The sequence below is a fragment of the Stigmatopora nigra genome, chromosome 11 (genome assembly GCF_051989575.1).
Source record: "Stigmatopora nigra isolate UIUO_SnigA chromosome 11, RoL_Snig_1.1, whole genome shotgun sequence".
Classification (NCBI taxonomy): domain Eukaryota; kingdom Metazoa; phylum Chordata; class Actinopteri; order Syngnathiformes; family Syngnathidae; genus Stigmatopora; species Stigmatopora nigra.
In genome coordinates, this window is record NC_135518.1 from 8,696,147 (window position 1) to 8,723,070 (window position 26,924).

The 26,924-nt window shown below is 39.9% G+C and overlaps 4 protein-coding genes across 4 annotated transcripts; all 4 read right to left on the minus strand.

Annotated features, from left to right (window-relative positions):
* Positions 1–7,763: 7,763 nt before the first annotated feature.
* On the minus strand, positions 7,764–9,206 carry hoxd9a (homeobox D9a). Its single transcript, XM_077728190.1, has 2 exons — positions 8,557–9,206; positions 7,764–8,211 (listed from the first exon to the last, which is right to left on the minus strand). Exons 1-2 carry the CDS (start codon positions 9,182–9,184, stop codon positions 7,967–7,969), a joined length of 873 nt encoding a protein of 290 aa, XP_077584316.1. The 5' UTR covers positions 9,185–9,206; the 3' UTR covers positions 7,764–7,966.
* Positions 9,207–9,956: 750 nt separating this feature from the next.
* Positions 9,957–14,065, minus strand: hoxd10a (homeobox D10a). Its single transcript, XM_077728602.1, has 2 exons — positions 13,245–14,065; positions 9,957–10,634 (listed from the first exon to the last, which is right to left on the minus strand). The coding sequence occupies exons 1-2, from the start codon at positions 13,939–13,941 to the stop codon at positions 10,360–10,362; spliced, it is 972 nt and encodes a 323-aa protein (XP_077584728.1). The 5' UTR covers positions 13,942–14,065; the 3' UTR covers positions 9,957–10,359.
* A 281-nt stretch (positions 14,066–14,346) lies between these two features.
* Positions 14,347–18,958, minus strand: hoxd11a (homeobox D11a). The gene is made up of 2 exons (XM_077728603.1): positions 17,544–18,958; positions 14,347–16,177 (listed from the first exon to the last, which is right to left on the minus strand). The coding sequence occupies exons 1-2, from the start codon at positions 18,157–18,159 to the stop codon at positions 15,942–15,944; spliced, it is 852 nt and encodes a 283-aa protein (XP_077584729.1). The 5' UTR covers positions 18,160–18,958; the 3' UTR covers positions 14,347–15,941.
* Positions 18,959–22,373: 3,415 nt separating this feature from the next.
* On the minus strand, positions 22,374–24,315 carry hoxd12a (homeobox D12a). The gene is made up of 2 exons (XM_077728392.1): positions 23,739–24,315; positions 22,374–22,672 (listed from the first exon to the last, which is right to left on the minus strand). The coding sequence occupies exons 1-2, from the start codon at positions 24,286–24,288 to the stop codon at positions 22,428–22,430; spliced, it is 795 nt and encodes a 264-aa protein (XP_077584518.1). The 5' UTR covers positions 24,289–24,315; the 3' UTR covers positions 22,374–22,427.
* Positions 24,316–26,924: the final 2,609 nt, after the last annotated feature.

The window sequence follows — 26,924 nt, forward strand, 5'->3', positions numbered from 1 at the left end:
CTTTTTTTTAACCATTAAGTAAAAGCTCATTGGCAGCTATACTTAGAGCTCGGCGTCGAAGCTTTCAGGCTGACTGATTAATTATCGAGCATATTCACATTTTTCATTTTTTTTCTAGTGTGGAGGGGGCTCCTTTCAATAGATTGAGACCTAAATCCAAAATGCTGGAGGAAAAAGCATGTAAAACTATTAAATTACAATTATTATGTGTTATTTTTTCAGGGAAAATGCACCAAAAAATGCACTGTTCTTGCACAATGATGAGGTATTCTTTAAAATTCGTTAAGTAATCGATCCTGATGGGCCAAATAAAAAAGGATGATTTTATCTGTGCAAAATTCGTTCAAAACTCTTATTTTGGCTTTCAAGCAGGGGCAAAAATGTCTATATTAACTCAACACACGAGACACCCTGACCTGTCTTTCACCTTAGCCTGCAGACCAGCACTTGAGACGGCTCAAAGCCTAAATGTAGCACAAAAGAACCACACCGTCAGCGTCTTTCCAACCAAAAAGAAAAAGAATCAACCCAGCATGTTTGGGCCTCTTTTCCTACAGGGATTTTCTCTAGTAAAAATAAAATAATACTATGGAAATGACATGATGACTTAAGGCCACGGATACACACTTAGGAAAAAAAAAACCTTTAAATCCTCCATTTCAATAATACGCTCCATAATTACTGGCTACAGAATATTATGTATTGGGCTTGTTATTATTATCAGGCCTATTTAGCCGGAGACCACGTGACAATAAGTAGTATAACCACGTCACACATTAAATTGACTTCAAATTTAAGAGCATTCATACAGAGCTCCATCGACCACCCCTCCTCTCATCCCCCTATCCCAGCCCCCCCTGCAGACGCCCCATTTTCTACGCAGGAAATAACGTTTGGTGTGACATCATACCCCGTACAGCAAATGATAAAAAGCCGTCTTACCACGCGTGTGTTGTTCCAGAAGTCGAACAAGCAGCATCAGACATGGTGACATTTCGTCGACTTGCGCAGCCGAGCGGTCTCCTCTTCGGCCCATCTGGAGCCGTTCAGCGATCCACAATGAGAATTATATTTTGTCTCGTCAAGCCGCGGGCCATAAAGCAAAGTTGAATGGCGTCACGTGTTTCCTCGCAGCCACTCACGAGGGCCCATAAATAACCTAGGCAAAAGTTGCACTTCCTCAATTGAGACTGGGTGGCTGGCTGCAGAGCAACGAAGGAGAAGCAGAATGGAATGGAAAGGAGTGAGAGAGGGAGGGAAGGAGGTCACAATTGCTTAGACACCTTTCATGTATATAGCACACACAAATAACTAGCCCTACAATAATGTCATCTTCATCTGTTCCTAATTTCTTCATTCATCATCTGTATTTAATCTCAGTGCATCATAATGATGATCAGTATAATGGTGATTATTATTATTGTTAATAGTAGTTGTAATTGCAGTGATAGTACTTCAAATATAAATCATGAAATTGAAGTGTTTCTTTTAATCACATCAAAAATATTAGATTATTATTATTAATTTTCTATATTCATTTGCACTACTATGTACTAATATTGTTTATTATGATTACTATTGTAGCAGTAAAAGGACAAAATGGATTACAATAAATGAAAAATAACAAATGACCAAATTGGCTTAAAAAACAGATCAACACTTGGGTAATTTTATCATTACGTATTTGAATGGGGTTTTGTCACTTTAAACTAAGTGCCACCAATTTCAATTTGTGGGTGCATTTAAATGTAACAACAGTAACAAAACATTATAAAACGTTAGGTCTGTATTGTTAAATATTGGGTTGAGCCAAATTCCACTTCGATTAATTTGATGACAAAAATTGGGTTAATCTAATACAAAACTTTGGTCAAAATAGCACACGTAGCTAGCCACGTTTTGTACTCACTTTTTTCAGAATGTATTTCTTAACAGTAGTAGCAGAAGCAGTGTTATCACTAATGCTACAGTTACCACTAGTTGTAGCAGAATTAAAATTATTATTAGTCGGAGTGGTAATTCTATTAAAGAGGATGCTACTACTATATTATGCAGTATTTTTGTCATAGGATCTACAATAGTACTACTTGTAGAATTCAACGAAAAATAGTAAAGGTTGTCATCAACTGTATTGGTTGTAGTAGAAATTGCCTAACTAGAGTGTTTCCTAATCATTCCCAAAGTTTTTTTATTGCAAAACTCTAAGCAGGTTACACCAAACAAAACTATCTCAAGTAATATTTTCGTCTCATTGTTTATTTTTTTTTTTTACAAAATACCCTATGAAATTGGTAGCTGCAGAATTCAACGCAGATGGATATAGTGTCTACTAAATAGCAACAGGTGGCACAGATTGAAGCCACTTGTGCCATCTAGTGGAAAACCATTTCATTGTCCTGAATGCCTGACGGCATAGATTGATGATGAAAATATTTGCAAGCCAAAGATGTGAATCCAAAAGTGACAACTGGTAAACCCTATTTCAAAAGCACTCACCTCCCCTAAACTGACGTCATGTTTGCTGCCATTTCTCTTCCTGTCTACGAGCATAGTGACGTCAGTTACTCTATAATACACAATGCTGACACGCCCCATTTAATTCTAACCACAACTATTCCCTATCAACCTTTTTTCTTGTCTCTTTTCAATCTACGTTCATGAACAAAAAGAAAACCAACAAAATGTCAACTCTAACATTTTATGCGGAAGAAAAGAGTCGGAACAGTAACACTTTTCAGCCAAGCTATTGGCACGTATTGGCGTAGTGTTGGGCAACAGCGTCTCCTGCTGGATCCTGGTGGATTGCACCTCCCCTTTCTCCCCAGTCTCTCCCCCTCACAACCAAATCCGTTTCAGAAGAACGAAAGATGACGTGAAACACGTCAAAGCTGGTACTTGTACGAGTTTTAAATACATATTTACTTAATTTCGTTAACATTGTCTTGAATATGTTATTTGCATTGACACTTATGTCCTAAAATAAGACATTTTAAGCTATTTTAGCCAGGCCTTTATGGCCCAAACATCCAATTGGACGATAAATAGACGTATGATCGATGTTATTGACAAAACATTTATTAGACTGGTAGATGACCATGTGAATATTATTTTTGAGGCTTTGACTCCAAATTATTGCATTTAATGTGCAACATGGAGGCTAATTCTCTTGTATAAAATGTGAATTAAATAAAGGATTTAAAAAGAGAGAAGATAAGTCAAATAAAACATCTTAAATGCAAGTGCTATCAAGTCAATGTGTTTCAATTGCAGGCCTGCTATCTTCTGTGCAGCCTCCATTTTGCCGCATTGCAGTAAAGCTGTAAATACTTTCGCAGCTGCCTGTCAGGCCACACTGAAATACTGTCTTTGTCCACTCGCCCCCACCCTCCCCAAAACGTCTATTTCCTCCCCCCGAAAGAAAAGGCCTGCACATCACAATGCAAAAATGCCCCAACTTTTAATGACAAAAATAGAAATAACTTGCACGAACAAAAAAAAGAATAATCCATGCAATGACATGACATTTGCATTCAAAAAACTGCACACAGACAGAAGCAATCGATCGCCCACTCATAAACTCTACAAACAATATCATTAAAAAAATGTTTAACATTCATTCATATGATGATCATATTTCAGCACTGCGTCCAAATAAATCGCACTTTATCATGCAACAGGAATCAGACCCACACACTCGCGTCAGGAAGCCCAAAAACTTACGAATCGACGTCCGATAATCCATGTTTAATCGCCGGTGTTGCAGTGGAGGCTCCGTCGAGATCAACTTGCGATGGCGATGAGACCAAGTGAGCGAAGAGCCGGTAATTTTGACAGAAAGCTTCATCGTGGCGTATTGCTTTGGCGAGCACGTCGACGCAGAATGAGGTGATGGCGAGAGGAGGGGGGTCTTGGGGGGGCTTGTCCACCCGCCTGCATGGGAAATGAGCAAAAGAGCCATGAAGACGTTTGCAGCCTAGCGCACATGACCGCCGGCGTCCAATGACAGGCCGTGGAAACGCATAAAAGCGTCGAGTGCCAAGTTGTAAATTGTCCCCTCACAAAAAAAGGAATTTCCACTGCAGTAACTCTTCCTTTTTTTTCTCTCTTTTTGGCGCATAAAGGCGAGGGGGGCCCCGAGCTGCAACCTCCCTTTTCCCCATTTGCAGCATTTCAACAAAATGTTTGCACTTTGCAAAAGAAATCATGCAATCTGAGACGTTTAATAAACAATGGTTGTGGTTTCTATATATGTACATTTGTGAACGTATTTTATTTTTTGCAAACATCAAACGCCCATCTGCTTCGATTCAACCTTAGTTTTCCTGACACAAAGAAAAGCACTATCATTGTTTCTTATTCTTAATGTGAGCCTCTTTTGGAAACGGATTAGCTGTACTTTTGCTCCCATATCCAGTTCATAAAATGTATTAAATGAATGTAGAGAGATTTAGTATCCAACCCATATATAATATAATATATGATTATATTATTTTCTCTTTGGTTTATTGGACGACAAAAACATTAAAAATAAAATATCACTTTCAACAATTTATGCCATGTGAAAATGTGCATTATATTTGGTTGCTTTCCTTTCCCATTTTTTTCCAAAATCACTTAATCAAATTTAATCCTATTAGTTGAACCTATTTTCATTTTAGAATTCGAGGGACTTTAATGGGTTATTCTACTGGATTTATAGGTTATCTGCAGCTGCCTCCTTTTTTTTATTCGCACTGCGGGCCTGTTCTGTGTGTGTGTGTGTGTGTGTGTGTGTGTGTATGTGTGTGTGTGTGTGTGTGTGTGTGTGTATGTGTGTGTGTGTGCATGTGTGTGTGTGTGTGTGTGTGTGTGCACGTTTAGGTATGTGTGTGTTTTCCTTTTTGTTTTGGTGCTCTAAAATTAGCAAATAACGAAATGATCAGTATCTAGACATTAATCAAGGATTAGAGTAAAAGAAGGGCGTGGCATTCATTTTGTGTATAATCTGTTTTCATAATAATACTTATGGGAGTATTTGTTTAAAAAATAATAATGTGTGTGTAGCCTACTTGCTAAATAGAAAAACACTTGGTTTTCAATCATCCCCCTAGATTTGCTCGGACCATCATAAATGTATTTTGACGATAATTGTGGATGATCAAGTAGAGTGCAAGATTTATGTATTTTAATTATCTCATTATTGTTAGTTGTCCTCCTGATATTCATAATGGTTATCATCTATTTTACCTATTAATTAAAAGAAAAGGAATCGTTTATAATACTGGAGACATTGTACATATTTTTAGGTACAATGTTTTAAGTACTATTAAAAAACAATTGATTGGCCATGAGAAATCACGTGGTTTTGTGCCATGGACTGTATAAGAAAGGTTATGTGACCTTTGTGTTTTGACATTTAATAGAAAAAAAATGTTTTTTTTTTAGTACTGGAATTCTGATGCCCTTTTATTGGTGGAATTGAAGTTTAAATAACGACGGTTGAATAAAGAATCAAAATTAAAAATTAAAATAAGATCCCATTTCGAATAAAAATGCTGGGTTTGTTACAAGTAGGCTAAAAAACATTAGCTCGTAGTGAGCACAAAATAGTTCCACTGGTTAGCATTACTATCCTATTTTTGAGACATTCAATGCTAAAAAAAAAGTTTGTTTAAATGCATGAGAGTTTTTTGTCGTCACTGTTATGCATTGGATGTCAAAACAAACAAATGACTAAGTCGACTTTTCGCCACTTGATATCATGTAAAACACGTTGCAAACTTGTCATGTCGTTGTTTGGTGTTTAAAAAGGGACATTTAAAAGTATTAACATTTTATGGAGTGATAAAAGTAACATATCTCCCCACACCTAAAACAGTCTTCATTTACCATTTCTATACCATTTACATTTAATTATTGGGATGGTTATATCTAACTTTAACTTTTTTTCCCCCATCAAGTCTTATTACAGTCTTCCAGGCTCAAAAAATAAAGGTATGATGCAATGTATATCACCCATTTTGAACTATGGCCTGTCTTATGTTTTATCACTTTTGCTATTATTTCCGCATACTCTCGAGTTTCATTCCCGTTTCGGGTCCAATTCTCATTGTGATCACTTTACAACCACAGCTTGTCATTTTGAATACTACAGAGAAGTTATAGAAATGGAAAAAAAAAGATTGCATGAATGTAGCTTTCTGAATGCTCCAAATGATTGGAATTCGGGCCACAAATCTTTCAAGGCCTTCTAGTACAACATGGCCAGTCATTTGCAGCCAATATTGCAGCTTTGACTTTGTATTTATTTATTTAGTCCAATCTTACCAGATTCTTTGTCTGCAAAATGACATGACTTAAGTACTCAAGAGTTCATTATTACTCTTAAAGTTGTTGCTAATGAACATATCGACCTTATGAAAACACTCCTTTCCTTGCCATTGGTTAACACGTAAAGAACCACAGCTCCCTCTAGTGCTCTGTGGTTTCTCTTTTTTGCAACATCATGTCGCGTAAACGTGCACAAATGTGACTCAAAAGTTAGTTTTGTCTCGTCATTCGCCATCCGGTCCTGACAATCTGACACAGAGCCAAAAAAAAAGTGCACGTACAAGTGGAGTTTAGTTTCCCATCAGTGGGAAGCAGTTGATGAATTAACACGAGCGTCAAGATGTGGGGGTGATTTCCTGTCCAACAATCCATCGGCCAGACACCCCTGTGTCCACATTTTGATGGTCAGCAACACACGCACAAAGACAAGAAGGGCCCGGTGAGGAAAAAGGAACTTTCAAAGGGACTTGCTGTAATTACTGACTGCGAGGGCCAATAAACTCATTTAGGCCAGACGTCTAGCCATCTCCTGCATAGCTTTGTTTCTTCCTGCTCTCAAGTCATTAGAAGCCCACGACCTGGACAATGATATCGCCCAATCATAAACACCCCCACATCACCAAAAAGTCACCGATAAAACTTTACAGGCCTGCTACTTTCTAATATACCTTGTTTAGGATTTAGTGGACATTTTTTTTCACCTTTTAAGATCCGTATAAGAATACTTTAACTCAATCAGCACCTTATATATATTTAGTACGTTTCGTTATTTACATGTGTATATGGTATGGTAGGGTATATATATATATATATATATATATATATATATATATATATATATATATATATATATATATATATATATATATATATATATATATATATATATATATATATATATATATATATATATATATATATATATATATATATATATATATATATATATATATATATATATATATATATATATATATATATATATATATATATATATATATATATATATATATATATATATATATATATATATATATATATATATATATATATATATATATATATATATATATATATATATATATATATATATATATATATATATATATATATATATATATATATATATATATAATCAATGCTATATTAGTATTATAGTATATACACAGTGTATAATATTCCCCCATCTGTGTTTTTTTAAATTAGCGAATCAACATAATGAAAACATAATCAAGGACATATAGTGGAAATAAGTCAATATATATTGGACAACAACATACATATAAATATTTTATATATACATGGGTGTGTGAGTGAATATGATTGTTTATTTTTATTTTAGTCACTAAAAGTACTTTTTGTTGACTAGCCAAATGCCCTCCTCTATTTTATGCATGCACTCCTGTCCCCAAATAAACGTGTGAATTCCAACACAAAGGTCAAACGAATAAATTGTGAAAATTCTTTATATACACACTAAAAGCAACACATACAAAACACACGTACGCAGAGGCACATTCCCTTTTGTCATCTTAATCCAGGTTTGAAAAAGTGAGAAAATGTTGACTTGGCATGTAAAGTATTCCTTACTGTCGCTCAATATTAGACTGCTTGAAAAAATCAAATAAGAGCGCTCGAAATGTGTCAAGAGGAGTCGTCAGTGCTGTTCCTTGATGCCCCTGTCTCGATTCATCTTCTTCATTTTCATCCTTCGGTTCTGGAACCAGATTTTCACTTGCCTCTCGCTTAGGCTGAGGATCCGGGCCACCTCGTAGCGACGGTCCCGGCTCAGATACATATTGTAGAGGAATTCCTTCTCCAGCTCCAGAGTCTGATACTTGGTGTAAGGACAGCGCTTCTTCCTACTGGAGCGTGCATGGATCCAGCTAGCTGCCGGGTTGCCTGGATGATCAAAATGACAAAGAGCAAAATTCAGAGTGGCTTTTTGGGTCAAACATGTCTTTGGCTTTGGGGATAGTATACAAATTCCATCCAGGTGTATGCCTAAGGGCCTTTATTTCACCAGCAGTGTGACTCTGTGACCCCCACATGCACAGAAAAGTGTAGAATTCTTGTGTAGTATCTCCAAAAAAAAAAAAAAAAAAACAAGGGCGGTTTCTGTCCCGACTGGAGCAGTGGACTCCAGGACACTTTTATGGGTCAGTAAAACATGGCGTTTTACACAGTCAGCTCACACGGTTATAAATCAGCACCGGGGGCTATTTGCATGCATGCGTTTATACTTACTCGGGTCAACTTGTTTCTCGTCTTTGGACTCGCTGGGGCTGGAAAGATCACTTCCACTCTGCGCCCTTTCCGGGCCCTCGGAGAGCTCCGCAACCGGAGCCCGAGTCCGGAGCTCCTGAGCCGGCTTGCTGTCGCGGATCTTGGCCGGAGAGAGCTCCGGCTTCGGGTCGAACGGCGCCGCGCGTCGGATCGGCGGGAATCCAGCGAAGCGAGAGATGTGGTTGGGCATCGGCTCGATCCACGGTCGAGTCCCGACGCATCTCACATCTGACTGGTGCGCGTAGGGGTTCTGGTAGAGTCCTTGCGGCTGGACCGGCGGCCACGATGGGGAGAAGACGGCCGATTTGGGGCCGAAATTGCAAGAACCATAGTCGGCGTGGTGCTCCACGGCGCCTGCGGGCGGCCTGCCCGGGGCTATCGTGTGCGGTGGAGGCGGCATGAAGCGAGTCCCGTACACGTCCTCCGCGTCTGGACCGAGGACAGAATCCGTATAGCAGCTGGCGAGGGCGCCGCTGGAAGACATATTTTTGTTGTTGTTGTTTTTTTTTTTTTGTCTTCTTTGGATGGGCCAACTCGAAATAAAAACGACTTGCACTGTTAGGGGAAGCTCCCCTCTATGAACAATCATAGTATTTTTTGCTGGCCTGCGTCTGCACTCATTGGTTAGGCGGATCACGTGATCATATTTACCAATACTGCCAGTAAATCAAGCCTGCCCCCGCACAAACCCATTGCTATTTTCTTTTTGATTTTTTTCCCTCCCCGATTCGGATGAAGAAAAAAATGGAGAGGATATGTTAGGGTGTCAACAAATAACACCCCCTTTACCCCACCCCATCGCATCCCACCTCAGCCTTTCTCACACAGTCACTCACTTGCAATTTCAAGAGCTCGTTTCGTTGCTCATGCACTCAGTAAAAGAGGTTTACAGACTTGGAGAATTCTCGTAAAATAGATGTAATAAATTGTTGTAAAAATATAATAACAAAGGCCATTCTTCCTTTTTGACCCAGGAAACATTCTTTTTTTCCTCCCCCATTTTTACATTTTCCAACCTACTTGGAAAAAAGTGGCAATGAAATATTCATTGGAAAGAGAATACAATAATAATGGCACATCCAGCTTAATATATACATGTATTTATGTGTATCAATAAATGTTTTACGAGGGTGCGTGTGATTATACATAACACCTATAAAATGGCTCGAGGAAGTTCACGGCACGCTTCAGTTTAAATATAGTTCTGATTTTTGTGTTTTGAAACTTTTATAATGTTAGCAAAAAGGAAAAGGAAACTGAATTCCGCGATGAAAGGGAACAACCATTTTTGAGTTTAAAAATTCCACATTTGCTGAAAACATATATAGTTTGTATTGAAAATAGTCTCCCGATTAAAGATGCAATGTTGATACTTTTATTGCCAAAGGCTTGCCACACACACATGCAACATGAATCTTGATTGGATAACCAACAGCAGGCAAGTGGTGAGCTAATGTTTCACACCCAAACACATGGAGTACGATGACTCACCAAAATACACTGACAACTATAAAACAGCTCAAAACTTGGGCTTCTTATCTATACTCACCATCATGTGTGCTGTATTGAAACTTTTTTAAATACTACATACATGTGCCATGGTAAACAATGTTGTGGAGTGCACAGATGTACCTAAAAAGGGCGAGTGTGCAATAATTTAGGCCCCGAAAGTTTGACAAACAACACCACTGGATGTCCAAAAAGATGAACATGAACATAGAAAAGATAATAACGCTCACATTATTTAACAATAGGCATGATGGTTCAAGAAAATGTAAGGTTGCAGTTGAGTTCCCGCGCTCGACATTCTCGGTTCATCTTCTTGAGCTTCATCCTGCGGTTCTGGAACCAGATCTTGACCTGTCTGTCGCTCAAGTTGACGCTCCTGCTGATCTCCAGGCGGCGCTCACGGCTCAGGTACATGTTGAACAGGAACTCCTTCTCCAGCTCTAAAGTCTGGTGCTTGGTGTAGGGGCAGCGCTTCTTCCGGCCGCTCTTGGCCGTCAACCAGCTGCCGCATTGGGGGTTGGCTTTGAGCTCTGCATAGGAAAACAACCACATCCTGGGTTTTAGACCTGATGTCACACCAATCAAGGAGGAACTGCACAAGCTCAAATGGGGCTAAAGTCCAAGTTGGCTTCTGTCCTGTACTGAATCATGAAATACAACGATATTGGACAGAATAAATTAATATTTTCTACATTCGTAGTGCCACAATGCATGCTGGGCGAGGCAGAAGTAGCATCGTTTGTTGGACGACAACAGTATTGACAGCAGACTGCAGCAGAGATTACATAGAAATTGTCAAAATGAAGCTTCTAGAAGCAATGAAGCCTTGCTATCAGTTGGTTTCGAAGCTTTATGGTGGCTCATTTGCTCTATGGCGCTATCAAGTGGTCTTGAAGAGCAACAGTGTTCAGAATTCTATAGCTATTTGTTTAGGAACATTATGTGAATGTACTTGTAATGCTAACTGGCTAAACAAAATGCAACAAGTACTATATGGGTACTTTGTTATTATTATTTTTGCATAAAATAGCTATCCCAACATGTTTGGCTTTAAACAGGATTTTTTTTTTTTGCAAAGTAAATCCACAAAACGTTGTTTGCATTTCATTGTGTCAATCATCTATGTAGGTCTGGAATTAGTTTAAAGGCTTTAAGCTTGTCTGAAAACAGTATATTTATTAGGCCAGTGGCATAATATCTCTTGAACAGTAGCATATTGCATTTTCAAACATACTATTTTGAAAATAGCATTTGTGATTTGCTGTTTTTCCCCTCAATAATAAAGTATTTGGGGTAAAAGTTTCAAATTGCATTGAAATGAATTTGATCCAATCGGATTGAATATGTTCCATTGGGACACTATTTTTTTATTACTACAACTGTACACTGTGAAATTAATTTTGAATCAAATCGTCTTTTGAATGAAAGATTCCCACAACTAATATTTATATATAGTATCTTCTGTGATAACAGTCTTGGAACTTTTCTTCCATTTCTTGTATTTCAAGGGAAAATATGTACATGGTTAATACCTATGAGGTGGTTCTACAATGCATAGAGACAACCACTTCTAAATATATGCCTGCTCAATGTACTTGGATGAAAATAGATGGGCAGTATACGTCGTAAACAAGTCCATTTATGTACTTCAACTTAGCTGTCTAACAATCTTTAGGATTATTAATACCTTTTTCCAAGGCCAAAAAGTTATAGTCACATAGTGTGTGTTGTGGTGTGTAGTTTATTTTTTATTTAAATTACAATGTTAACTACTAATTGACTATTAGTAAGAAGGAAATTAGTATTGTACTGCTTATTCCTCAAACTGCACTACATTTGAGAGCCAGTGAATAACACACACAAACACACACACACACACACACACACATAAAAACTCAAGTAGTTAAATATCACTGTGTTAAAATTCACATTTGATAACAGACAAATAACTTGTCTAATTTCAAGTCCATGCAAAAAATGTGAAGATGAATATGATTTTTTTCTATGTCAAGAAATGGGTCAAGAGTCCCATAAATAAATCTTTCACAATAGCAAGCCTTTTCAATGTGTGTCTTTTAGACTAATTAGAGGAAGTTTGCGAATTAGGTACCCCCTTTCAAGGCCAAACTGCTGTAAAAATAAAGTGTGAAGTGTTTTTAAAAAAGACGTTTGAATCTACAAGTGACAACCCACACCCTCAAACTCGTACATTTTGGCCTTTTAAAACAGTATTACCTCAAGCAAAGCCATATAAGCAGTTGTTTTTCTTTCTCATATAAGTGACAATGTTTTCTGGCACCAAAAAAGAAGAAAATATTTTTCTGGAGAAAATACACAAATGGGATGGCACCATGAAAATAAATTTAACCCTATAAACACTTCTTTGGAATTAAGTATGGCTTACTGGTTTGATGAATGAAACGAGCAAATATACTAAATAATTGGGGCTCTGACTGAGTTCATTTGTTATGAACCGGACTATCTAGTACTTGTTAAGTGCTGAAATTACACGATTTGAGGTCACATACAAATCATATATATAAAAGGTTACAGGCCATGTGTAGGTGTGTATTGATATATAGACACATACACACATGCACTACACTTTTTCCATTGAGAGCACGTTTTTACATGTCACTTCTTTCCCTGTCCAAATGGATCCATGCACGATTTACTATAGGAAAAGTGTAAACATGTGGTAGGATTTTAGTGAAATGATGAATAGTTCCTTGTGGGCCAATAGCAAATTTCACCTCACAATGCATGGACAATAAATAAAAACGTGTATATGTTCAAATCAAAATAGGCACTTTTGCCAATATATTGCAACCAGCACAACTTAAAAAACAAACTAACAAAAACTTTCAGTGACTGTCCACTGATCACTTTTTCCAAGCGAAAATAAAAGTTAAACTGGCCTCTAACCGTGCAGAGGCTCCCTGTACATATATTTACCGTTTCGTCCAACGTCCAGTCATCAAATTTGTAATGTAGGGACTTAAAAATTCTCGCGAACGTGCACACAGACCTTTGTGTGTGCGCGAGTGCGCGCTTTTGCAAAGCCTCTCATTAAACATTACGAGTGCGGAGGCTTGTTTGTGTTTTATTCGCGATTTTACGACACTGGAGGCCAAACCCACCTTTCCCATCCAACGGTTCTCGCAGGGACTCGGGGCTGCAGGACGGTCGCCTCTTCTTTTCTTCCTCCTCCTCCTCCTCCTTCTGTTCTTGTCCTTCTTCCTCCTCCTCCTCGTCCGAGGTGGACGTGCAACGTTCGGGGCTCCCAGCGGGCAAAGGGCTCCGCGGTGGGGCGTCAGCTCGGGGTTCCAACCGCATGAGCGTTGAACCAGGCTGCTGCCGGTAGAGCTCCTCCTCACGCCCGCCATCTACGTACGTCTGCCCGAGCCGGAAGTAGCCGGGCACCGGTACTGGGACTTCGGCTCGGTTGGGTTCGGCAGCGAGGGGCGAGTACGCACGGAGGTCTTTAGTCGCTCCTTTCTCGGAGAACATGCAACAATTCCCTTCCTCCTTGATGCCCTGCGCGTACGTGCATTCAGGACTGACGGGAGCCTCGGCTCTGCACGGCCGGCTCGATGACCCCCACTGCGGGGCGAAATAGGAGGGAACGCCCGGGTGGCCCGGCTCGGCTCTCCTGGCCAAAGATGGCGCTAGTCCAGCACACCTTTGCATGGCGTAGCTGCCGTGGGCGTCCGGGTACGTGCCGAAAGCGTCCGAGAAGAAGGGGTTCGCCGCGGCGGGGGCGGCGTGAAAGGACATTTTGGCCGTCCTGGAAGCGGACATGTCTGGGTTCGGAGGCGGCGTACGCGAGGACCACATGACGAACCCACCAATGAGCGTTGGAAGTGGCCTTGACACGCAGGCTCGCGCGCACTGCGGCGCAGCACAAAAGGCGCAGTCTGCAGCGACACCTAGAACCAGCACTTGAAATTGGTTGGCAGAGAACAACTGGAGGGAGGGGGTGGACAAGGGTATGCCAGTACAAGCTGCATGTGCTACATTGCCGTTTAGGGAAGAAGAAAAAAAACTAAAATGCAGCTGCAAAATGTCATCACACATTACAAGACAATGACCAGTTTTATCCATTTAATGCACTTACCTGTATTTCAAAAGCATCCATCAATACACTCAATTTGAATCGTTTTTTAGTCATTAACTCTGCAGATTTCCCCCTTTTTGACGTTTTTTTGTGTTCCACTAAGCATTGAGTTAAACAGTATCACGTTTGCATGGAAGGATTTTAATACCTTTTATTTGTGTTCTTGATATAGCGAAAAGGACAAGAGGAACACTATTTTTTGTTCACTTTCCTCCCCCAATAAAATAATCAATTACATACAGCAGGATACAATAGCATTTTTGTGTGAACATATCACAATTAAAAACCAAGTCAAAAATTGAAAATGGGGCAACAATGGTAGTGTCAAAAAAGTAGGCAAATGCCATTTAAAAAGAAATTGGGTCATTGTTGTATAATAGGTTACAATTATGAACATCACTATTTCCTAACATTTTAATTAAACAATTATTATTTAATTTGGTACGTGGTGGATATGTTCCTTTTAATTTACCAAATACCGAATGGTAAAGAACAATTTTCATTTTCTTTTTCATGGGTGGCCAACCCGACGGACCACCACCCCCAAGACACACACTCAAACACACTCGCTCTCGCTCACAAACTACAAGGTCTAAATGACAAACAAAATTAAAAAAATACACCCAAGTAAATAATTGTCTTTGTGGAAGCCACATTTTAAATATGTCGTAAAGCAAAATACAAATGGAGGCTACCATTTACCATTTGGTGCGTCCATTTTCAGAATGAAATGAGCCCAGCATGAGGAAAAAAATGTGCATTCAAGTCAAAATATGATTGCATCACTTTTTTTGCACAAGCCCAAAATTAAGCTGAAATGTCTTAAATAGAATCATGATTTTTTTTTAAATACATTTTTCTGTACCGAGTTGAAACCCCAAAGCGAACACGTGTAGAAAGCATCAAGCGCTTTTGTTCTTTGGCTGTCCTCTCCCCTTTCCAAAACTACAAGCCTGCCCTCATGTGGACATGTTGGACAGCATGATATCATTTCACTGCTGGACTTTGACGAGACGGCCTCGCAATTAAACGCCTTATGAAACGTGTTATTTAATACCGTTTCCCTGCAGATAGTGGATGTGGTACTCGGCTTCAATTAAAAATGCATGATAACAAATTACCCCGGATCATATCTGACCACACGGATGATCACAATGAAGCACTCACGCGCAAGTCCATTGACAAAGCACAGTCCAAGTCCACATTGGTCCACGTTGAACATCCAACAGCAACAACAGAAAAGATGTCTCCTACTCCCCAGATTTTGCAACTGTACTTTGAGGCGGGGGAAAAAAAGGGGACGACTTGGATGGTGGGGGGCTCCAAAGTCCAATAGCCCCTATTTAGACATTTACAGCTGCTTTTATGATTGTGTCTAGACGGTTCAAGGTTTAGTAAACAATCCAGTGTTTGAAAGAAGAGAAACTAAAGGCCTGAAGACGCATACACGCACACATACACACGTTCTGTGTCACCTGCGCGGTATTTATAATTTTTTTTTGTCTGACACGCTGAAATCACATGACATGCGTCCTTGAAATGCACATAGAATAAATAATATCGTTTGTTCCTGATCAAGTGAGGATTAATTTATAAATACATGCAGTCGACACGTCGGCGACTGATAGATTACGCGAGAAGGAGCAGTCTTTGGCGTGTTTAGATAGTGATATATAAGGAATATATATGTATATATATATATATGGATACTAGATGTGTATCAGAAGAGCGGATTGCCAGTGAAGTACTGTAGACGGTCGCGATTGAGCTTCTTTTCTTTCATCCTCCTATTCTGGAACCAAATTTTTACCTGGCGGTCGGACAGGTTGAGCATCCTTGACAGCTGCAGGCGTTTCTCCTTGTTGATGTACACGTTGAAAAAGAACTCGCGTTCAAGTTCGCGGATCTGGTACTTGGAGTACGGACACCGTTTCTTCCGGGACTTGCTTGACGAGGCTGGTGTCAAAAATGAGAAAGAAAAATCAATTTCATTATCACCAAGTACAAGGCAAACTAAAAACATATCAATACAATATTTTGAAGTACCCGTGCGATTGTATCTATTGTGTATACTTATTGCGGTGAAAACAAATATTTTATTCTTCTTGTTTGGTGCCATTAAGATTAGGAATAGTACTTCCTAACAAGAAATTAGCATTATAAACTAGTTTAAATTATACTACCCTACCAGCAACCACCCATTGAAATAATTCCTTAGTGATATTTCCTACATTGGCTACATAGTGTGTTTTGGTACGTAAAGTGGCCTTTATCTAAAATGGCCGCTGAATGCTACATGTTTTTAGATAACAAATCCACTTATTTTCTACAATGTTTCGAAATTAGAAGCAATAGTTAACATGGGCAACATTACACTTACTGCCGCTTACATCTACAAAAAAAGGTGCATTCAAATTGGGAAAGATTTTCTTAATTCATTAATTTTGCAGAAATCAGTATTTCATATCACCCTTCATATAAACCCCTCATAACATATACTTAGCATTTATTTTAAAAAAATAAAAGTACATATCAATCAAATTGACTTTTAGGCCAGTTTTGTATGTTTTTGCAAAAAAAATAGTAAAGCTTCTTTGCTCCTCGCAATTGAGTTTCTATCTCAAAGTCATATAAAAGCCACTTATTATGGGACTGTTTGTTGGATATACACTTAACAGAACACCACCATGGAAGTCTGCCACAGAGAATGAGGAGAAAATGCAATTGTGCTCAGACTAATACACAATTTGGAAGATAAAAACTAGCACAGCATGTATTTTAAAAATGAAATTGTGGAATACAAATTGGGGAAAAACAGATGAGATAACAGTAATCATGAAAATGTAAACTGGTGACGTTTTTTATACGCCACTAAAATAGTTATTTGACCTCATATCTATTCTCTTCAAATTATCTGAAATGTGGCAAACTGGCTTTTTGAATGAGTATTAAATCGTCATGGTGGAAATAAACCTTTTGAATTAGATTATAATACTTTCAGAGGGAATTGCAAATAATCTTGAATTATAAAGGTGGAAACTAAACCGTCGGTTTAAGAGAAAGTTAAGTGTGTAAAAGTTGTCTTTAAATCTGCGAGGCTTGTTTAGCTCTTTTGCATGCGGACTTGCCACTGTAAGCCACTTGAACACTTTCCTATTGTAAATACCTTTACAGCCGTAAAGGACATCTTATTGGGATATAAAACCCGTTTGCATGCTTATAAAGCGGCAGGCGAGTGCAGGCGGCCACGGCGAAGGACACGCCATTGTTCTCCAAGGCAGACCCCCCATTTACATTTAAAAAAAGTGACAAAACAACCCACTTTGTTGTTGACTGCTCTTGTCCCCGCAGTTGGACGACGAGTCGTCGTCTGCACCGGCCGCCATCGTCGTGGTCGTCGTCGTGGTGGTGGTGGTGTTGTTGTTGGTGGACGCCGCCGCCGGGTCGCCATTTCCGGCTTCTTCCGCCTTGGCGTCGGCGTCGTCGTCCCGGTTCCTCGCAGTGTCGGCCGCGGCTTTCTCCGAGTTGGAGCCGTCGAAAAACTGGTCGAAGCCCTGCGGCAGGACACCGTTGCGTCCCACCCCGGGGAAAAGGTTGCAGGCCGGCGATCCGGCGCCTGCCCCCGCGTGGGGACCGCCGTACAGGGGCTCACTCTTGAAGGACGACTGCAGCAAATCCCGGTGCTGCATGAGCTCCTCCGACGAGTAGTAGGAGGCGTAGTTGCCCCGATAGTGCCATTTGCTGGGGTGCTCCAGCCCGTAGTCCCGGAAGGAGACCTCCCGGACGGGTTGGCCAAGGTTGGCCGAGTAGGGGAAATTCACCTGGCATGAAGTGCTTTGCGGCAGGAAGGACGAGACGGAGGTGAAATCGGGCGTGGACACGTAATAAGTGCAGCTAGGCAGATACATGTTGGACGCGCGCTCGTCGTAGTCCGTCATGACTGCTGGCGGCCGGACAGCCGATTCCGTGGGGGGAGGAGGGCGACCACACTCGGGCTCCGGCTCGGGCTCCGGCTCGGGCTCGGGCTCCGACTCGGGCTCCGGCGTGTGCTCGCAGGCTCCAGCGCGGTCAAACTTGGACCAGAGAACCGCGAAGGGGCTCGCCGCTATACATCTTGATCGATTCCGGAGGTAATTGTGTCATGTGATCCCCGGCCAAGAAATTACCATACATCAATATCGGCCATTAAAAAAAAAAAAGAAAGAAAGAAAAAAGTCGTCCTGAGGAAACTCATGTGAGGCCATGGGAGAGCCTTCATTGGCTCCTCGGAAGCAGGGGGTTGGGGGGGAACTCCTCTCTTGCATGCGCCACCACCATCACAAGAACAAGAAGAAAAAAAGGAGAGAAAGAGAAAGAAAAAGAACGTAAAGGTGATATTTTCCCTCACTAGCTCGTTGACAATCTGCCGGCTGGCGACGGTCCGTCACGGACGTCCGAGCCCTCAGACGTCCGAGCATTGACGTTGACCTCCAGCCTTCTTAACGAAGGGCGAGTCATGCGGGAGGGGGGGAAAACGCCAAGGCCACATGCACGTCCATGTTAGGACAGCGAGCGGCACAAAGAGCCACATGTGATTACGCACTTGAAGCCTCATTGCGCCGACGCGATGATATGATGCTTGGCGCAGTTAAACCGACGCACGATGGCTTCTAATTCGACATTCTTTATTGTCCCCAGCGCAGTAAAAGTGACGCCCGCATAAATACAAGGCGAGCTTCCCCGCGCGCCTCGCGTTCCTTCCCCGCAGGAGCCAAAAGACATAAGCAATCATACAAGAAATTAACTCCAGCAATGTGCACTTAAAGTGCAATTAAGATGCTTGATCATCTTCAAATAAGGAGACGCACAAATGACCGTGAACGACAAGGCTTGCTAGACATATTCCCAAAATGGAATGGGCATGATGTAACAGCAACTGTTTGAATCTAAAAATAAACGAGGAGATCAACAAAACGATTAAAAATCGTATTTTTACATTATTTTTGTTGCAGAGGTTCGGGTCATAAATTGCTACAAAGAGAAATTATTTATATATATTATTTTATATATATATATATATTTGTTGTTTTTATTGAACACTTTAGGACAGCGATGTGAGTATATCTGGTGTCTATGGTCATCGTGTGAGTTTGGGACAAAAATGTACTTGAATGGATTTAATTGGAGTATTTTCTTTGTGTGAAAAAGTGACCTAATTTTCGGCGAGAAAGAACAATGACGTCACTCGACCACACGCCTAAATCATGAGCAGCCGCCTTATAAAGTAAGTAAATACAAAAGACCTTTTCCGTGTAAGGTTACGTTGTAAAATGGAAAAACAACACTTTTTAAAAGTGAAAATTGAAAGCACGTTTAGAGGAGAAATGTGTGTTCGACTATGTGTGAAGGCCTTTATTGTTATTGGGGGGACATCAGCTCTACGTTCACCCTTCACTGCACCACACACACACACACACACACATACAAACACACCCAAACACACACACTTTAATGCATCATGTATCTTTAAAGCTTGAATTACAACACATTATTAAAAGATGGGTGGAAGAGCATTGTTGCTGATAAATGTTCGAATTCTATTATTAAAGTGTAAAAATACATTCAATGTATTTCATTTAGCCCCCTTATGCATTTGCTGTTTTTTAAAATCTATATTAGCCACTTTGGTATATAAGTAAAAACAATAACAAATGTATAAGTTATTGTATTTGGTGGTTTTGCTTTTCTATTCTGCTAAAATATATGCATGCAATCTTGTAAATTATTTCCTAGCTTTCTATGTTTATTTAGATGACGACTATTTTTAATGTGTGTTAAACCATTAGGCCATGTGCTTGGTTGAACTCCATTAAAGTGCATTGGAATAATAATAATAATAACATTTCGCCTCCAAATGACAATAATTAATTTTGTCTGTAGTGTGTGAGAAATTATTTAATAGTTGAAGAAACAATGTATTCTAATAAAATCGTCTTCAAAATAAAGGCAGTCTATAGCGAAATGAGTCATTGTTTCCAACCCTGTTGTATTTAATTTTATTTACTGCAATGGGTTACTGTGTTTAGACATCCCCTGCTTTATTTATTGGCTTATAATTTTGTTATTTATTTGTTGTAAACTCTGCAATGAAGTATGAAGAAATATTGAGTGCATGCAATGCAAAAATAAGTTACTTTGCCCCTCTTTTCAAGCACAAACTGGCGATATTTGGGCAAAATATAGTAACGTTCATTAGTATTTATTTAAGAAACTATGATGTGTGTTTATATCATTGTAAGGTTTAAACAAAAGAAAGTAGGATGCATTGCAACTAGAAATGTATTTTCGACTGACTTCTCTCATTAACCAACCGCTATGCTTCATATTTCAATCATATTTTGAACAACCTCAGAATGTTAGGACATGACCATCATTTGAATGCGTGGGAAGCGATAGCAAAGCACTGTCCACTAACTTGACCTTAACTTTGTTTTGGCACCCCCTCTTTAGGGCCCTGAGCTAAATGACGCTGTCTGGCTACGTTTTGCCGCAATAAAGCAATAAAGTAACAAAATGGGGGGCAGAAAACGTCGCACAGAGGAAGCAAGTCTTTGCCGCAGCAGTAAAAAGTCCACAAACACACACACTCACAAAAAGATGGCTGCTATAGCGTCTTCTTTGACATGGGGAAGGCATGCAAAAAGGTGCATGTGACCTATTTTAATATTAGATATCAAGCACAAGATTCAATTTTGTGAAAAGGGGAAACATGTGTACTTAACCATAGCAAACTTGCATTGAAACTTAGTAAAGGAAAACCACGAGAAGCTAATTTGTGATCACAATTAGTATGGTTCCTTTATTTTCCTTTAGGAGTAGTTTTTTGAAATCATATTTTGGTCTAACTATATTAATTGTGAATTAGATTTGACTAAAATGCAGCTGCAGTCACCTTGAAGTGACTTTGCAACAGTGCAGCTGCAAAGCGAGCAGGAATGTGCAACAAAACAAAAGGTCTCAGTTTGTAGTATTTTGCCTTTGAAAGTCAGACTATTTGTGCACTAGCCTGTTGTACTGTGCTTTGAAAGTTATCCAAAATATTCTTTTGTTTTTGGTTTAGGGATTCTTCAAACGTGGCTGGAGTAATTCAAAGACAGGATAAAAAGAAGAGGTGAATTTTATCCATCAAAAATACACTGAAAAGCAAATACTTGATGAGCAACAGTATTTATTATAAACAACAGGTCACCCTGTTCCACACAGTTGTATTTTGTTCGACATGGGAACAGATTGACGTAATTGAAAATGAAAGGGGGAAAAGTAGGGAGGAGTCATTCCTTAAAATCTGGTATTGAAGTATTGCGTAAATATAATATTCATTTTTAAATCTACAAATATCATGGACAAATACTAATTATGGGTTTTCATATTAAAAAAAGTTCACTGTTTATTTACACATTTCCTTTTGTCAGGCAATTTCATGTTGCTTTTTGAATTTCTTGAATCTTTATTGTCATGATGAATTAGGTAAAATTATTTGCCAGAATAGAAAACATTTTAGCAAGCAAATTGCTATCAGTTTTCTTTATTCTACAATTATTGCTGAAGGTATTTTGGACTTCCAAATAACCTACGCGTAAGAATGATTGGCAGGATTGTGTGTGTGTGTGTGTGTGTATGCATATGAGTGAGTGTGTGTGTATTTAGATGCTCAATCGTAAAAACTATGGACTCGTTTTACGTTCAAAATCGTCTTAATTCTAATCTTGTCCATCCAACTGCAAAATAAACATTTTAGCAGCAATTCTGACATTGCCATCAGAATTTTTCACATCACAGAGCGTGTATGCACGCAAAATAAACCCACCCCACCATCATTTATTTACAATAAAAGGCGTACAAACAAATGGTAAACAAGCATGCATAAGTGTACTATGGGCGTCAACGTGAACTTGAGATCACGCGAGACAATAGAGGGGGAAAAAAAAGCACGACGTGTGCATGGTCAAAATAGTCATTGCAGAGGCTGACGGGCCTCCGGGACGAAGCTGGCTCGCCTTAAGACTCCCAACGCCAAGTGCGAAATGGCTGCCGGGATGGGGATTGGAAGCATTTCACAAGTGTTTATAAATAAAAGCCACAATGCGCTGTCATCGTGGCACATCGGCTGCTTCTATCCACAACAATCCCCCCACCACAACCACCCCGTTCTCGCAACCCAGGTCAATCAGTACGGAGCAAAGACTTGCTCTCGCATCATTAGTCGCTTCTTCTTCATCCTTCGGTTCTGGAACCAGATTTTGACTTGTTGGTCGCTCAGGTCTAGTCTGTCCGATAGCTCTTTACGTTTCTGCCTGTTGATGAACTCGTTGAGCAGGAATTCACTCTCCAGTTCAGCCAGCTGAGGTTTGGAGTAAGGCTTCCTCTTTTTGCGGTTCCTCACCTGCTGCAGGGACGAGCACCATGGACTACCTGCACCAACACACACACACACACACGCCCACACACACACACACACACACACACACATTCAATAACCCCGAAAGCCGTTGATGCACAAACAAAAAATCATGTAGCTAAAATCATTTGAAAAATAAAAAAGCACGTTAAAGTACGCAAAATACTACAATTTGGACTTTAACAACAACCATGACCATTATCAACAATGTATTCATCCAAAGAGATGGAGTACTACTATTTCTTTTAAGTTAGGGTGAAACTATTTGCAAACAAATGGCACGGTTTTAATCGACTTGAAATTTTTTGATTGTAAAAATTGCAATTGATGACAATTGCACAAGGGTGGCTAAAATTAACTTTAAAATAAAATTGAAGGGCAATCGTGGATGGCGTTCGGAAGACTTTCTATGTGAAGTGAATCAAAGAAAAGCAAAAGTAAAACATGGTGTTCAATTAAATTACGACGTGGAATATTTCTAATATACCACGAAAGACTCATCAAAATTTCCCCATGTTGGGATTTGAGTGTCTTCTATGATCTGCTCATCAATGAATGGTAATGACAAACATATGGTGAGTGAGTACTATAGCTGTTCCATCCATGGCAGAAACTATTTAAACAAAGAACACACCATGCACTAAAAGGAGAGCATTTTTTTGGTTAAAATTATGATAATGATAATGTTACATTCCTCAAAATAAACTGCGTTTTTATTTTAACCTATGTTTGGCTATTACTTCACTATAAAGCGTTTGCAAAAGTGCTTTTTAAAAATCAATCGATCCGTGTGAAATAAAGAGAACAAAGGACTTTAGGGTCGCCCACATCAATATCTTTACGTCTATATCTGCCGTCCGTGACCTTGAAAGGTCTTTAAAAGAGCTTGAATTTGATCTTGAAAAGGCTGTCCGTGTACTGAGAGTGCAGCCCCATCGCATCTGAGTCACCGGATGTAGGAAAGCGGTCATAAAAGGTTGTAAATAGAGCGAATTGCGGGCGCTATTTCCAAAAGAGCGAACAATAATAATCCCAAAATAAAAGGGAGGGGGTGGTGGTATAGGTGGTCGGTTACTTGACCTTCAGCGAAACAGGCGAGAGTGGACGGCGGTCGAACTGTCTCGAGATGCTTGCTGTTGACGTGCAGTCGTCGTGCGCACTCTGGATCCAGATGTCCGGGGACCGAACCGAGCCCGTCCGGGAAGCCCCGTGGACCTCCAACCTGGCCTTGCAGCTCCTCGGCAGCGGCGTATAGCTCGTGAGCGGCGGCGATGGTGGCGAGGCTCGCCTGTGGTGGCGCCTTGTCCTCCCGTCTAGGGGACTTGGCTGCCTCGGCTGGCTCGGCGGCTGAGTTGGAGCGAAAGCTCGGACAGAAACCCCCGAAGGCGCGGCTCTGCTGAGCCGGCGGCGCCGAGGTGGACGAGGGCCACGGGAGCGAGCACAGCTCGGCCCTCCTGTTGTAAGGGAGGTGGTGGTGGTGATGGTGGTGGTGGTGCAACGGGGGCATGTGAGCACCGCCGTTGCCTCCCCGCAAGTTGGACAAGTAGAGCGTCTCGGGGGTCGGCGCCAGATTCAAGAGGGGTCCCACGTAGCCCGGTGGGCTCAGAGGGTTCCGTTCGCACATTGCCATGGAGCTCGCCGCTCACCGCGCGCACGCTGCCCCGGGAGCTCCTTAAGCAACTTCTCAAGACGGACGGCTAGCTAATTGGTGATTTGTCAACGGCCACTCACGTGATATGCAAAGTGCGCACGGCGGACCCACCCTGCGTACGCGCGTGCGTGCCTGGGCTCCAAAATAGTGCTCGACCTGTGGGCCGACGCTGCCGTGATGTTCACACTCTATGTATGTGTGTGTGTGTGTGTGTGTGTGTGTGTGTGTGTATTAATATGCGTGTGCGTGTGACTGTGTGTGTGTGTGTGTGTGTGTGTGTGTGTGTGTGTGTGCATTGTGCGTATGTGTATTCATCTCTTTTAACCTTTCGTCTGATTTATAAGCATAAAAGAACCGTAAAGCCGCCATGACAGGAGCAAGGGCTTTTTGCACATGCAGATGGAGAGCACAAGGCATTCACGTTGGGTCAACCCCCCCTCAAATAAAGAAAATACTCAAAGTCGTCATACCACGACCTAAATAACACATTTCTTCACACTTTTATTTTTCCACCACATATTAATAGTATACTAATTGCATTGCAGTAGATGAGATTGTTCAGAAATGTATCAATCTGAGGGGTTTTTGCTTTATAATGTCAAATGTTTTCTTCTAACGTAGGTGGAAAAACTTCACAACCCCCCATTTTTTTTCTATAGACTTCTTTACATCACATATTTTCTGATTCGTCATGTGGAAATGGGATCAATCTACGATTTCAGCTCCTAACATGGCAAATGTTTCACTTTTTTTTTTACCTTATATGGAAATTAACATGCACCCATAATATCCTTATAGAATCCATTTAAATGGGCAACTTTCTGCAACGTTTTTGTGAAAACTGGATCAATATATGTTGCAATGTCTATTAAAAGAAAATATTATTCATTTTAGAGGAACGAGTAATCCACAAATCTTAATGAGGCCATATCCAATTGCTATATGAATAAAAATACGTCTGGAACAAAATGTTCATGTTAAAAGTACGCCATGCACCCAAATTTCGTAGGTATTGAGCCTCCCATTTTCGTTTTCTGTTACGTGCATGTGTGAAACGTTTTATCAGGCAGAGATTTGAAATATTAAATTAAAAAGGCAATAGTACATTCTGATTTAAAACTGTGTCATTCATGTTAATAATAAGGGCAAATGCACCCAAAAATACTCATCTTGAGCACGTAATTTGTGCACATCTAAAGTCAAGGTTAAAAAGAATAGTATTGTTTTTGTCCAAAAGCCTGAATTAATGTGTGTGTATTGCATATGAAACGATGACTTTAATATTTTTAACCTGAAAGAAAATGAAACACAGTGCCTAAAAAATGTTAATAACGCCCAAATCATTTTACAGCATTTTTCTTTTAATTGCAATATATCAACATATAAATTAGACTATGAGTAGATTTCAGTCTAAATACAGTTTCCTTTACGTACAAAAACATACCATCATTGTACTTTAATACGTTCAATAGATTAAAAACGTATATACAATTCACAACATAAAACAGAACCTGCATGAAAAATACTCCAAAACGTTCGAGCAATTGAAATATTTTGGGAATATCATCAATTTTTCTGTCCATTTTGTTTGCACCATCTCGTCACTCAACCTATATTATCTTTATTCATTTTATTTTTTTGTTAGCATCAACAATGAAGACATTCTGCACAATTACTACACTTTCGGCCTTGGGACGGCCACACAGCTTTTAAATGACGTCTAACAGAATAAAATAAGTGGAACAATAGGTTAATTTGTTTTATTTTTGTGTTGGCAAATACTGAATAAAGTCAAGCAAATGGGCATAAATTCGAAATCAAACCAGAATATAGAAAACGAGACGTGCAGGACAAGCAATTGTTATGCTCACAGAAATAGGATGATCGTCTCAAGTTATGTTATTAATATTAATATTCGTGTTTTGGAAGCAAATTTGCTTTCGATGCAAAGTTAAGAACTTAGCGTGCTTCATCTAACATCCTGGTTAAAGCCATAAAAGTCTTTATAGGGCCAAGAAAGACAGGGAAAAAAAGGTTAATCAGAAAACCAGATGCACACGTTGTTTTTCTTTTTAAACTAATGCCAAATCAATGATTGTCTCGCCATTTCAGTTTAAGCATGCATATGATGAAAATTGCAATTTGGAAAAAAAAAGGTGAGGGGGGCTCCTCACGAAGGAATTTTAAGCCACAGATGTGGATTTTCCAGGCACTTTACCCTCGTTGACTTGCCTTGTTGTGTATTTCTACTGCTTTTTTCTTTTTTAGAAATGAACGTGTCAAGTTGGTATTCGTCTGGAAGTAAAATGGGTGAAAAAGTGTTGGTGTTGTTTACTGCTCTTTGTGTGGGGGTGCTTGACTGTTTCCTATCCGCCGCACTATTGTCCTTGGTAATAAACTTGCTTGCCTGTGCTGCATGCATGCTGCTTCTCTCGTTCAAGTTCTCTGCTGCTCTGCACGTCTGTCTGCAGCACACACACACACAACAATGCATACACACACAGACATACACACTGCACACACACACACACACACACGCCTAAAGTTTCCAGACTTCACAAATGCTTGATAAGTTTAAAGTGAATTTCTGTTTCTTATCAATAAAAGAAATTCAA

What these genes read in the sequence shown, in the direction of transcription:
- hoxd9a (XM_077728190.1), bottom strand. Translation starts at nt 9,184, where the DNA reads ATGATTGTTCATAGAGGGGAGCTTCCCCTAACAGTGCAAGTCGTTTTT. An exon ending in CGAGAAACAAGTTGACCCGA is followed by an intron (nt 8,212 to 8,556) that starts GTAAGTATAAAC and finishes TTGATCATCCAG; the next exon opens with GCAACCCGGCAGCTAGCTGG.
- hoxd10a (XM_077728602.1), bottom strand. Translation starts at nt 13,941, where the DNA reads ATGTGGTCCTCGCGTACGCCGCCTCCGAACCCAGACATGTCCGCTTCC. An exon ending in AGAACCGTTGGATGGGAAAG is followed by an intron (nt 10,635 to 13,244) that starts GTGGGTTTGGCC and finishes TTTCCTATGCAG; the next exon opens with AGCTCAAAGCCAACCCCCAA.
- hoxd11a (XM_077728603.1), bottom strand. Translation starts at nt 18,159, where the DNA reads ATGACGGACTACGACGAGCGCGCGTCCAACATGTATCTGCCTAGCTGC. An exon ending in CAAGAGCAGTCAACAACAAA is followed by an intron (nt 16,178 to 17,543) that starts GTGGGTTGTTTT and finishes TTTTGACACCAG; the next exon opens with CCTCGTCAAGCAAGTCCCGG.
- hoxd12a (XM_077728392.1), bottom strand. Translation starts at nt 24,288, where the DNA reads ATGGCAATGTGCGAACGGAACCCTCTGAGCCCACCGGGCTACGTGGGA. An exon ending in TCTCGCCTGTTTCGCTGAAG is followed by an intron (nt 22,673 to 23,738) that starts GTCAAGTAACCG and finishes GTGTTGGTGCAG; the next exon opens with GTAGTCCATGGTGCTCGTCC.